This window comes from Oreochromis aureus, linkage group 5 (genome assembly GCF_013358895.1).
Source record: "Oreochromis aureus strain Israel breed Guangdong linkage group 5, ZZ_aureus, whole genome shotgun sequence".
Classification (NCBI taxonomy): Eukaryota; Metazoa; Chordata; class Actinopteri; order Cichliformes; family Cichlidae; genus Oreochromis; species Oreochromis aureus.
This window is the reverse complement of record NC_052946.1, coordinates 17,179,891-17,191,942: the sequence shown is the minus strand read 5'-3', so window position 1 is coordinate 17,191,942 and position 12,052 is coordinate 17,179,891. Positions and strand designations below refer to the sequence as shown.

General features: G+C 41.8%; 1 protein-coding gene across 5 annotated transcripts in view; it reads left to right on the top strand.

The window, feature by feature from the left end:
• The window catches only part of rargb (retinoic acid receptor, gamma b), a 51,591-nt gene that overhangs the window by 33,896 nt on the left and 5,643 nt on the right, over positions 1-12,052 (top strand). Inside the window, exon 1 of one of the 5 annotated variants that reach the window (XM_031747961.2) lies at positions 464-977. The exons of 3 other annotated variants lie outside the window; for them this stretch is intronic. In XM_031747961.2, the coding sequence (XP_031603821.1) occupies positions 833-977 (145 nt within the window). In that variant the 5' untranslated portion in view covers positions 464-832. Of the gene's footprint in view, positions 1-463; positions 978-7,728; positions 7,897-12,052 lie in introns of those variants that run through there. One more of the 5 variants, XM_039612029.1, reaches the window with a different exon arrangement.

Genomic DNA, 12,052 nt, shown 5'->3' with positions numbered 1-12,052 from the left:
TGTGTGTCTGGGGCCACGTCCCTGTGTTGCTGTGGGGTTTGAGAGCACCGTGAAAACATGGTGAAAACAAGCAAACAACAACGCTGTGCTTCATACTCTGCCAAGTAGGAGATGATTTTTATTTATTTATTTTTTATTTTTTATTTTGCTAAAGTTGACCAAGATGCTTGCGAGAGAGGCTATTTCTTCCCTGCTGTGGTGGAACAAAAACAAAGTTAATGCGGAGAAAGGAGCTAGTGCAGCATAGGGAGAGAATTGGGGGGGGGGGGGGAGGAGAGGAGTGTTTGTTTTCATTCGTTGCATATGAATTATAAAGAGGTGAGTTTAAAAAGTTGAAGGAGAAAAGAGCCCAGGAGAGAGGGACTGTTGTGTGGCCAGTTGGGGAAAGCAGGTACACGCCTCCTCGTGTTGTTTTGTCCCTCCTCTTTCTTCTTCCTTAACCACACCCCCCCTTTTTTCTCAGTACTGGGAGAGCAGCTCAGATAGTTGGCCGTGACTGCAGCGGAGTGTGAGAGGCCCAGAGAGCCAGCAAGAGGGGAACTGAGATCAGTTACAGCAGGGGAGGCGAGCAAGTGATCTGGGAGCAGAGGGGGTAGAAGCAGCTCGACTTGCAGAACGGTGATAAGGTGAAGAGGGGGAAAAAACTAAAACAGAAAGAGGGGAGTTTGTCCATGTAGAGACTTTGGAAAGACAGGACAGCCAGGCAGAGGAGGGGGGGCAGTGGCAGGGTCAAAGACAGGCAGATAGACAGACAGACAGACAGACAGACAGGGAACACCTGGATCACTCAGGGCATTAAGTTACTTTGAGATTTCCTCAATAGCAAAGAAACATGTTCGACTGCATGGAGGCTCTGGGGCTGGCCCCTCGGCCCCTCTTCGATGTGTCCAGGCAAGGCTCCTGCATGCTCAGCAAGGCCGCCCCTTACTTCTCCGGGCTGGACCCTTTTGCCTGGGCCGGGACAAGCAGTGTTCAGTGTGAGTACTCTGTCCTGTCCGTCAGACTGTAAAAAAGAGCAGCTGTGTGTGTGTGTGTCCCAGCGTATGTGTGTGTTCTTATCAGAGCCCTGGTTTTGTTATCACGGAGCTCTCTCCACAGGAAGAGTCAGATTCCTTTCGATTATGTGTACCCATTCTCACCCTGCAGTGTGTTTGTTTATGTGCTTAGCGTGCTTTGTGAGTGTGAGCGAGTGAGTTGGGGAGTGTATTTATACATCAGGGTGTTTGTTTTCCTTATGAATGACTTCACATGATTGACAGCTCTTTCAAACAATGCAGGGACTTAACCCGCCGATGTGTCCAGAAAACAACAAGCGCCAACATCCGAGCCGAACACTGCACTGACAGATCGAAGGCAAATGGGCCTCGAAATCACATGGTTGCAATCAGGCGAACAAACCCAAACACAGAGCCTCAGTTAGTTAGAAACGGATCATTTACAGAAGATAAATAAAGATAAGTAGGGAGAAATATGTTGTCGGAGGGGGGAGCTTTTTCACTTTTAAAAAGATTTGATCTGAGCAAGCGCTGATGCAAGAGCAGTTAAAGAAAAATGTGAATTTTAGCAGCGTTCTGCAGAAATGAGAAGCACAGTTATTAAAAGACAGAGGTTGGATGGCTTGACATGCTATCAGTCACTGTTTCTCAACTCCACAGGCTAAACATTCTTTTGACGCTTGACCAAAAATTGCATCACATATTGAGGTACAATGCACTCACCACACAGTTACACAGTTATACAAATGAGGAAAAAAATTTGCTTTATCTTGTAAAATAACGAGGCCACCTTTTGTAACTGTCGCGGAGCCCATTTTCAGACTCTCAGATTACACTTGGCTGGGCGACTTGGAAAAAACCAAACATTTATAGGAGCCCGACTTGAAGTGCACTCGGGCGCGTCGCAGAGCTGAAACTTTTCTGACGCGATTTGAGATGTCCCCACCGAGCACCTTGAGCCTATTTATCTTCAGTAATTATTTAGATACCAGCGCATCAAACCCTGTCGAGCCCGCAGTGCTCGCTAATGATGATGGATGAGCAGTCAGGATGACAAACACCACAGCAGGGCCTGTTTCAACTCGCCGCGGAGCTTTGCCAGATGCCACACTGAAAGACAAATGTCCGCAAATGTTCATTAATCATCATTATTTAACTGCATAAAATGTATTTTTAGTTTCTTTTTCTTTTTTCTTTCTTTTTTTTAAGTTGTGCAGGCTGCTCGAACTAGCATCAGCCAAATCGTCTGGTGAAAAGAACTAGAAGAGTGCTCACTTCAGCATCACTAACTGATTGATTCATTAATTGACAGAAAACGATTGACAGTTGCTTTGACTGATTAATGTTTTTCCCCACCTCGTCTCTGAGGTTAGGATTTGTTCTCCCTTTATTTTTAAATAAATATTCTTGGATCTGGGAGATGGATTCTTTCGGTTTACACCGATGGTTGATTCACAGAGAAAATGATCACATGTTGCTCATAAAGTGTCATATTTATCCTCACTTGCTTATTATTTAATAAATTGTAGGTTTTGCTGTTTTTTGCATTGGCTCATGACTTGATATTATTACAATTTTTTTTGCAAGGTTTTACTTTTTATATAATTTCAGTTGCAAAAATAGGTTCAGGGACATGAGTTTGGTTTTTATTTTACTATTTTCCAAAGCCATGGCTCATTTCAACATCTCAGGATCTATTGTGAGTCTGACATGATTTTGATATATTTTTTCCCTACTTTCCTATAAACTGGTGCATGGCATATCTTTAGAGCTGATTAGAAAGAGAACAAGTGAATGCTTTTTCTTTTTCAGCATTGCTTTGGGTGAACATGTTCTGTTGGACATTATGGCGCTAAATTCCTGAGGGCATTTTGGCCTCTCTGTCTTCTCTCTGGTGTGTGTGTGTGTGTGTGTGTGTGAGGGGGGGTCATCTTTTCCTGCGTTTTTTGCGAGGCAGTTCAGCACCTCTTTGCCTTCCTTTGTTTCAACGTCAGGAGGCATTAAATGGAGCGAGGACATGCCTGAGTCTGTCTGCTCTCTCTGTCACTGCCTCTTGTGCGGTGTGACATTTGTTTTTTGTTTTTTTCCTCCTCTTTTGAAGATCTCCTTTTTCTTCCAGTAGTTGCGTGTTCTTCCCAGCAGTAAAGTGTGTTTATTCTTTTGCCCATACATGGATCAGCTTACGGGCCTCGTGTTGTGTAACCAAGAGCTTTTAATGATTCAATTACAATTATAAAAGACCCAATTAAGAGATTAGGTGGTGTGTAGGGGGCATGGGGACTTAAAAGAGAAGCGGGGTGAGAGAGGAGTGGCAGGATGAAGTTAGAAGTTGGGATTAAACCCACTGCTGCCCTTTGTGTCCCGGTGTTTAGAGCCTTGAGGGGAAACGGTCTTCTCTTCATTCAGTAGTAATCCCCGTTTTTGCTTGGCATCTTCTCCTCTTTGAGATCAGGCTCTTCAAAGCTGCTTTAACAACGGGCCATCGTATCATCACACAGAAGAAGCAGAGCTAACTATGATACAGCTGGAAGATGCTGTTATAGACAGACAAGATTTGTGCTTAAATCACGAGATAAAAAAGGTTTTGCTGTGTGTTGTCTTTATTGGAGTAGAAGGACTTAGATATTTATGTTGGCTGTACTCACAGCAGTGTCACTTGTTTCTCATACAGTTTGGTAGTGTGTGTGAAGTAGTCTTTTTCTCTGGAGCTCCGCGTTCTGTCTCCACTGTTGCTTTTAGCAGGAAGCCGAGCAGCTGATGTGTAAACACGAGTTCAGTATATGTGTGTATATGTATATCCGCTCCAAGAAAACGGATTCTTTTAATTGTGCAGTTTAAAAATAACCTGACTACATCAGCTACATGTGTTGTGTTTATATATAGCTGATTATTATCTAATATTTGTCAGTTCTTACTTTAAGTCAGGGGTGTCAAACATATGGCCCAGGGGCCACAATCAGTCCGGGGAAACTCTAATCCAGGTGGCTGGACATCTTTCGAAAATATGAAGGAGGGTATAAATTTAGGGACTTTAAACTTTATTTTAAATTGTAGGGTTTTTTTAGTATTTAGTTTTACAGCTAAAGCTACAGCTAAAGAGCCATTTATGTTGCACCAAAGTAGTCAAATTAGAATATAAAGAGTTTAATGACAGAAAAGTTCCTGATTTCTGTTTACTATAAAAATTTCAGTTACTTCTTGTTTGATAAATATGCGACAGTCTGGGCAGTCTTTTCTGTCATTTTACACATTTGTTAAATTGCAGAAAAAAAACTGAGATGTGCAGTTGAAATTGCACTGCGTTCTCTTGTTTTAAAAGACATTTTAAGATACAATTTCAGATGTTAAATATTTGGTTTAATGACAGAAAGTGTTACTCGTCCGGCCCACTTAAGATCAAAGTGGGCTTGTATGTGGCCCCATGATGTAAAATGAGTTTGACATTCCTGCTTTAGGCGATATTATTGTGTTTCAGATTTTTTTTTATGACCACACATTTTTTGTGTAGAATGGAGTGGCTACTAGTGGGTTAGGTTCAGATTACTTTCCCAGCTAGTAAAACAATATGCCAACTTTCCTTCTGTTTAACAGAGTTGCCTCTCCCATCGCTTTCTCTGGTGAAATAAAATCAGTGTATCCTGACAGATTATTTAATTGCTTTGACTCATGTAAGTGCCCTAATAAGATTATAGCTCCAGTCTGATTATTTAGAGTAATTAGGCAACAGTTTGCATGCAAATCTAGTGTAATTCCTTTTGATTTTGAAACCTCCAGACGTGGCAAATGTTGGTGTGATTCGTGTGGGGAAGGCTTATTATTTTTGCCGTAGTTTAATGAAAGCTACAGGGAGAGCTTGAATCCAGTTCTTCTGATTAGTGATTGTTCCAGCTCGAGACCAACTTCTTGTGAGGTCCAGCGGAGTCATGCTCAAACTTGTCTCCAGTCGTGGCGTTCCAGCTTTCACCCCATTATCTCCGTGCCTAAATGATTCAGAATTATTAATGTCCTACAGTATTTCATTTCATTTACATTCTTTTACATTATTTACATTCACGCTACCAAGTGCAAATCACTTGTTTTACTGGTGGGTGTAACATTCAGAAGTAAGTCAGGTTGAACGGTATCACCGCATCATTAGGTCTTTGTATAGCAGCATAACGTTTTCTGGACATTAAAACTTAGCAAATCAGATTAAGATAAGACTCAGATCTTATATTTTTAATGCAAGAATACAAAATCTTACCACATTGCCATAGGGTCATGCAGTTTTAACTGCAACACATGCATGTGTGTGTGCGTGCTGAGATTAGCAAAAGAGAATGTGTTGGAGAAACTGTGCTGGTCCCAGTTTTGCATTTAAGGTGCCCAAATGTGGCGACTATGGAGTGAGATCCAAAAGCAGGGGAGGGGGGGAAATATAAAGCTTGGTTTATTGGGTGTTATTTAAAAAAAAAAAAAGGAAGAAAGGGACAGAAGGGACAAACTTGAATTTAACAACCTCCCCCGTAAATGCACCCTCCCCGCACACACACACTCACACGCTGTGGCGACAAAGACAAACTCCTTGACCGTGAACACAACAACAACAAATGATTACAAGACTGCTGTTTTCCAGGTTTTGTTCTGAAACCTTCCCTTGCGTTATTACTTTGTCGGCGTGAAGTGTGAGAAGTGCAGATTATCTTCTTTTGGGGCCATGTTTGTACTGAGGCTCTGGCACGCTTTACAACAGTGCAAGGGTTCGCGAGGATGGAGGGTTTGGTTTCTGTTTTTGTAAGCGAGTTTGTGCAAATGTGTGTGTGTGTGCCTTTGTGCACTGTTGCCTCTGTGTTTGCTTGTGTGCCTCCTTTTTAGTGTTTGGTGCAGTTTTTATGGAGCCATCTCCTGGACAGTAGCCTGGTTTTCACAGCCCTTCCTTTAAAAAGGCACTGCCAGTGACAGGAAGGACTCCTCCTCCTGCCAGGGCAGGAAGGCAGGAGAGGACACAGGGGGGAAGAGGGTTATTAGTGAGGGCCTCGGGAAGAGGAGGAGGGGGGCAATGGTATTGAACTTAGAACAGCTGATGAAAGGGATTGTCACTGAGATCTCCCCCGTCTCCTCCCTGCTGTCGTGGTAATTACTTGCTCAGCATATTTGCGGTTGAACCCCCCTCCCCCAAATCTCCCCACCACCACCTCTGTTGCTGCTCTTAATACAGTTTAGCATGAAATACAGATAAAAAAAAATAGTCATCAGTTTTGTGAGTTTTTTATGGACTGCGTTGCAACTATTTGATAATGAAGGACATTTATCGCAGGGTTTCCTCCCTCGCTCCCTCCTCTCGCCATGTTTGCGAGTGTTGTTGCACTCCAAGTCACACGGAAAACCATCGCTCACTGTCCAACTGACCCCTGGACTTGTGCAGCAGCCCACACACACACATTCGCGTGTACATGCACATTCCACAGCACGCTGCTGAACATTTTGTTTGGCGAGAAGTTATGTAAAAGCTACATTTGTTATCGAAATTAAAAATTTCAACGGCTGGAGGAGAAAAAAAATTGTTTTGGTTAGGTTACGGATTTGAATGTCCTGTAAACTGAGTCACTGTTTCCTAGAATTTTTACTTATTTTTACCGATATGGCTCACAAACAACAGTATAGGCATTATTAAAGTTTTACACATGCTTTGCTTTACCTCCCGTTTCAAGAAAGGTGCGAGGCTCGCACGAGCCCTCAGGACAAAGTCGGGTTCAATGAGATGTGTGATGGAGGCCGGCTGAGCCAGGCTGCAGGTCCTACAGGGCATGTACCACACAGAAGGAACGGCTGCAGTGTCACTTTACTCTTTATGTGCGATTATTTTTATTTAAGCTGCTTCAGCATGTGGTTACTTTGTTTTCATTTACATGTAGCTGTTAATACAGAATAGTTAGGGCAGAAATAAAATAAATACATACATAGATACTTTATTGACTCCACGAAGGAAATTAATGTGTTACAGTGGGATAAAGAATAAAAATAGAACAGTTTACAATAACCTATCACTAGAAAATTGATTCCCTTAAAATTCAGCCAGTTTGCACATTTGGAAAAGCAGGAAAACCACACACACACACAAATAAGCAAAAAGCTAATTATGAGTGGTGAAAAAAAAAATCCACAAACAAAGCAGTTACTATTGTTGCAGTTTGACTCACATCTGAAAGATTTTATCACTTCCTGCTGTAAAACCTGTTCACTTAAACAGCTAAAACCCACGATTAAGCTTTTCTTTTCTTTTTTCCCCCCGTGTTTTTAAAGCCATGCTGGTCAGAAGATAGTTTGACAGTGTAGCTCTAGTAAACTTCTCAGGAGTGATATGTTGATTCCTGAGCTCTGACTCTCAGGCATCAGAGCTGATAAAGAAGAGCGGCCGCTGTTGTCTAAACAGAGATGTGCTGATCTGACAACAAACACTGAGGAAACAGGAAAGAAGGAAGATGGAAAAGACATGTGAAGGAGGAATATTGTAGTGTGACACAGTCTGCAGAAGACAGGAGTTGAATTGTGTTGTAGCCTGACTGTGAGTAGATGAAGTTGAGTTTAATGGCTTTCCGGTTCACGACGATAAGCTACAGTGTGAAATATGTCATATGACAGGTTATATTTATCGTTTTTGTTGAATGTGAATCTCTGTGTAGTAGTTGCGTTACAGCAGCTGATTAAGCGGATTCACACGAGGCGTGTCGTGCCTTTTGAGTCCAGCAGAGGAGCAGAGTGCTGATTGATGTTGTGACATACTCGGGGGTGAGTTGCAGGTTAAGAAGAGAGAGGGATTTTTTTTTCTTTTTCCCAAGCCGAAGCTCTGAGGCTGAGCTCAGTTCAGGGTGATGACAGCTGCCGACAGTTTTTGGCTCCTCTCCCTCTTTCTCCACGCCAGGTAAAACCCCCACCCCTCCTCCCTCTCTTGCCGCCTTCAGCCGAGCGTCTCTCGCCCTGTCTCCCTCCGTCATGTGTCTCTGAGTCACGTCCCTCCTCACCTGCTCTCACCACCTTCAGACATTGTCAGTCACTACCTCTCTCCTGGCGCCAGATGCAGCTTCTCCGTTTCAATGGGAGCTGTTTTTCCACTGGTTCTCTCAGGGCCACTTTTACATTGACAGTGTTACTATATAAACAGAAAACAGCGATCGGGTTGCAGCACCACTCATCCAGCGCCGACTCCTTCACTTCCACCTCTCACACCTTTGCTCTAATAAACCAAAATTGAACGCACAGTATTACAAAAAACACCCAGAAACTCAAAGTCTGAATGATTTTCTTGAATCTGTTGCTTTAGAAGTAATTATCTGCAGCCTTTTCTTTTGAGAGGAAAGCAAATAGAAAGAGACTATTGTCTCTAGTCTGGTTTTCTGACCTGCGTGAATACATATGAAATCATTTTTTACAAATACAATAGCTGCTATTGTGTGTCTGTCACAATAACCCCGAATCCCAAGTTGCTCTTTTTCTAGATTTTCCATTTAGTTTTGCATCGGAAGAAGAGAAGCAGCAAATCCATGCAGATGAAAAAGCTGGAACTTTGATGCGTTCTTAAAGTCACACAGAAGACAATGCAAAATGAATTCTCATGTTTATTCATTGTTACTGTATGCAGTAGTGCAAAGCACCCGTCTTTTTTTTTATCTCAAAGTCCTTGTGTCTCCGTATACATTCATATTTGCTGTATTTATGCTTTATTTATCTGCCTATAAAAAGCAGGAACTAGGAACTTATCATTCATCACATATCAGAATCCAACCATTAACAATTTCTAACTGGTAACAACTATTGGCTGCTAATTTAAACATCGTTTTTAAAAAGCTTGTTTAGTAAGTAAGACATACAAACAATCAGTAATTTATGAGAAACGTCCTGTTTTATTTCTGACTTGCTGTTTTGCAGTGTAAACATAATACAATGTTACATTCATTTTAGTTAATTTATGTATTACAGAACAAAGAAGTCAACAGCACGAAAAATCCCGCTTGTAAGCGTTCAAGTTTTTGGTACCTACCCCATTGTTTGTGGGTCTGCTGAACCCACAACATCACTGGGTTTTAAAGACAATACAACCATAATAGTTTCTTTAAAAAAATGCTTGCAGACTTTAGTAAGCCTATAATTTGTTTCATTTTTTTGCTTTTTGTCTCTGCTGGTTTATGTTTTGTCGTTATTTATCATTGAATGGAAAAATTTAGAAAGAAGGAAAATGGTAGTTGAGTCTACTTGGGCACTCAGACAACAGGAGAGCAGAAAGGAAGTGGAAAAATAACAAACTGCAAGTGTTTTATGAAATTTTAAGACATTTTCCAAACAAATATCAGGAGACTGCCGAGGCCTCAAGACCTGATTTCTACTCGTGCCAGTAGAATAATCTTCAGTTCAATTCAGTTTTATTAATATAGCATCAAATCACAACAAGAGTTCTTCCGGACAACTGATTCTTAACCCCGTTACCTCTATTTTTCCAAGTATCTCTCCTGCACTGTGACAGCTTTCTAAATATTCCTCTTGATAAGATCTCACTTCTCAGAACTAATGCTACAATGAACAATAATGAGTCACCCACTCTTACCTTAACGGCTGTTTTTCATAACTGTGAGCCCGTTTCACTTACCGCCCCAACAACATGTTATTATCCCCCCTCGTCTGTAAATGGTCCATTCATTTTAACGACTCTAATTACTTATTTAGTCTCGGAGAGGGTGCCAGCCTACTTTAAACATGAAATTGTATGTCTTCTCATTAAGAAAACAAATCTTGACCTTCGTTATTCGTCAAACTTTAGATCAGTCTCTGCCTATACCTCTCTGTATGTTTTGGAGAAAGTGGTTTTCCACAATATTGGTGAGGTTTTTCCTTTCTGGCTTTAAACTCCGTCACAGCAGAGAATCTGCTCTTGTAAGAGTTTGATAACTACTTGTGTATTTTTGATGGTTCTGGTAATACTGCTGCGCTCACCAGTACATCCAATACATTCGATCTCATTTCTTGAGCAATGCAACAAAAACCTGACGTGATTCACTTCCCTCTTTAACATCGAGCTGATATTATATCCCAAAGCAAGTTTTTTTCAATCATGACTTCTAACTAAAGTTAAACGATTTCTTTCAATCAACACCTGAGAGAAACTCATTCATGCTGTTATTGCATCTATTGCATTTTATACTTTATACTTACTTTTTTCCTCTTGTTGGGTCCAAAATCTATGTGTAGTTTCACACACTAAGAGTTTAAAGCAGGTTGGAAACACACACAGAAAGTACACAGCAAACCTTTTCTTTCATTCTTTCATTTACAATTCCCACAAGTCTATCAGCCGTGAGTGTAGTGAATACAAATGTGCAGGGAGGTGTGCAGAGTGTGCTCAAAGAAAATATGTTTTCACAATTTCTTCACATAGAAGAAGTCAAGATCACTGAGTACAAAGCTGGAAAAAAAAGTCATTGAATCTTTTTTCTTTTAGTAAACAATAAAAAATCCGACACATCAAAGCGACACACAGAGGTGGAAAAAATACAGAAATGAATACTGCCTGCATCATTTGTGATTTTTTTTTTTTTTTTAAGAAAAGAGACTAATGAGTCACAGCAGTGTGTGAAGATACAGGGTGTTAAAGAGACCTGCAAACCTGTATTTACTACAAAGAAGTTAACAGTAATAACAGTAATAATGTTGAACGATGAGATGCTGGTAGTGTGCAGTGATTCTGGTTGGTGTGCTTTGTATTTTCACATCAGATTCATTGTGTTACTGAAGGAGACTCTTACACAGTCGTCTACTGACTGATGACACACTTCCATATAACTGTGGCAAAACCAATGCAGAACATCACACCACTGCTCCAAATTCACCAAAGTGATTAACGGGCTGAGTGGTCACTTTTTAAATAACACAGTGTCGAACACGAACACATTCGTGAGCTCCTCTAGTTAGCAATACTTTCTTCAGTCAAGGTCAAAGTTAAATAGTCAGGATTTCATTTAACCACTCGGCCACTGGGAAGTTTCTGTCCTGAAGCTCACCTCCTTTCCCCCTCCTTTTTCTTTCTCTTTTCATTTTTTCCTCTACTTTTATTAGATTATTCCTTTGTGCCTTTGCCCCTCTGTTTTTTGAAACCTTACCACTCTTGTTAATGACAGAGCGAGGGTTCAGGTTGGGGTTGCAGTGTTTGGGGTTGGGGCAAGACATTTGGTTCAGTCCTGTGCTACCCATTGAAGGTGACAGGAGGGGCTGTGACTTTGGGTTTTTGACCCCAGATTCTTTATTTTTACTAGGAAGGGATCCAAGGATGGAGCTGTTGATGTGAATAGCTGCCCAAGGTGACTGGATCCCAATAAAGAGGCCGTCACCCTGGCTGGGGGCCTCCTTCCCATCCGAGACACAACGTTTATAGGCCTGCTTATGAGCCTGGGCTACTATTAAACCCTGTCCGGCCTGCACTGAGGAATTTAGGGCCAGGAAACAAGAGAGTGGGGGTGGGAATGGGCAGAGAGAGGTGAAGTTGGGGTGAGTGAAGGTGAAAGTTGAAAGGCACGTTCGAAAGGAATCTCCCTGTTTCGTAGTCGTCGCCTTTAAATGTGTACCAGGCGTGTTGCGGTTTTTGCTCTCTGACTGCAGCGCGAGGAGGCGCGGCTGATTAAACGCGTCATTGTATCCATTTCGTATCATTTGTTTTGAGCGTTTTCACATGCGGCGGAGGAATGGCATTGCCTGTGGTCAGCATATGGTGTTATACAGTGTGCAGTTTTCTTTAGCGCGACAGTGAGAAGGAACAGAAGGAGACAGCAGAGTCTCATAAACATCTCATCTCTGTTTGTTCACATGGGGCTAGGGGTATTGCGGGCTTTTTGGACGACCTTTCAAATAAAAATGGGAGCTTGCACACATTCGTACACACACACAAACACACAAAAAATTCAGATGCCAGTCAAAAATTCAACAGCGGTATCTCACCTCCCCCCACACTCACCGGTAAATGGAAAAGCCAATCAAATCTCAGCTGCCAATCAGATTTTTATCAGCAGGGCCATCTGGCCATCAGCTAATAGTGT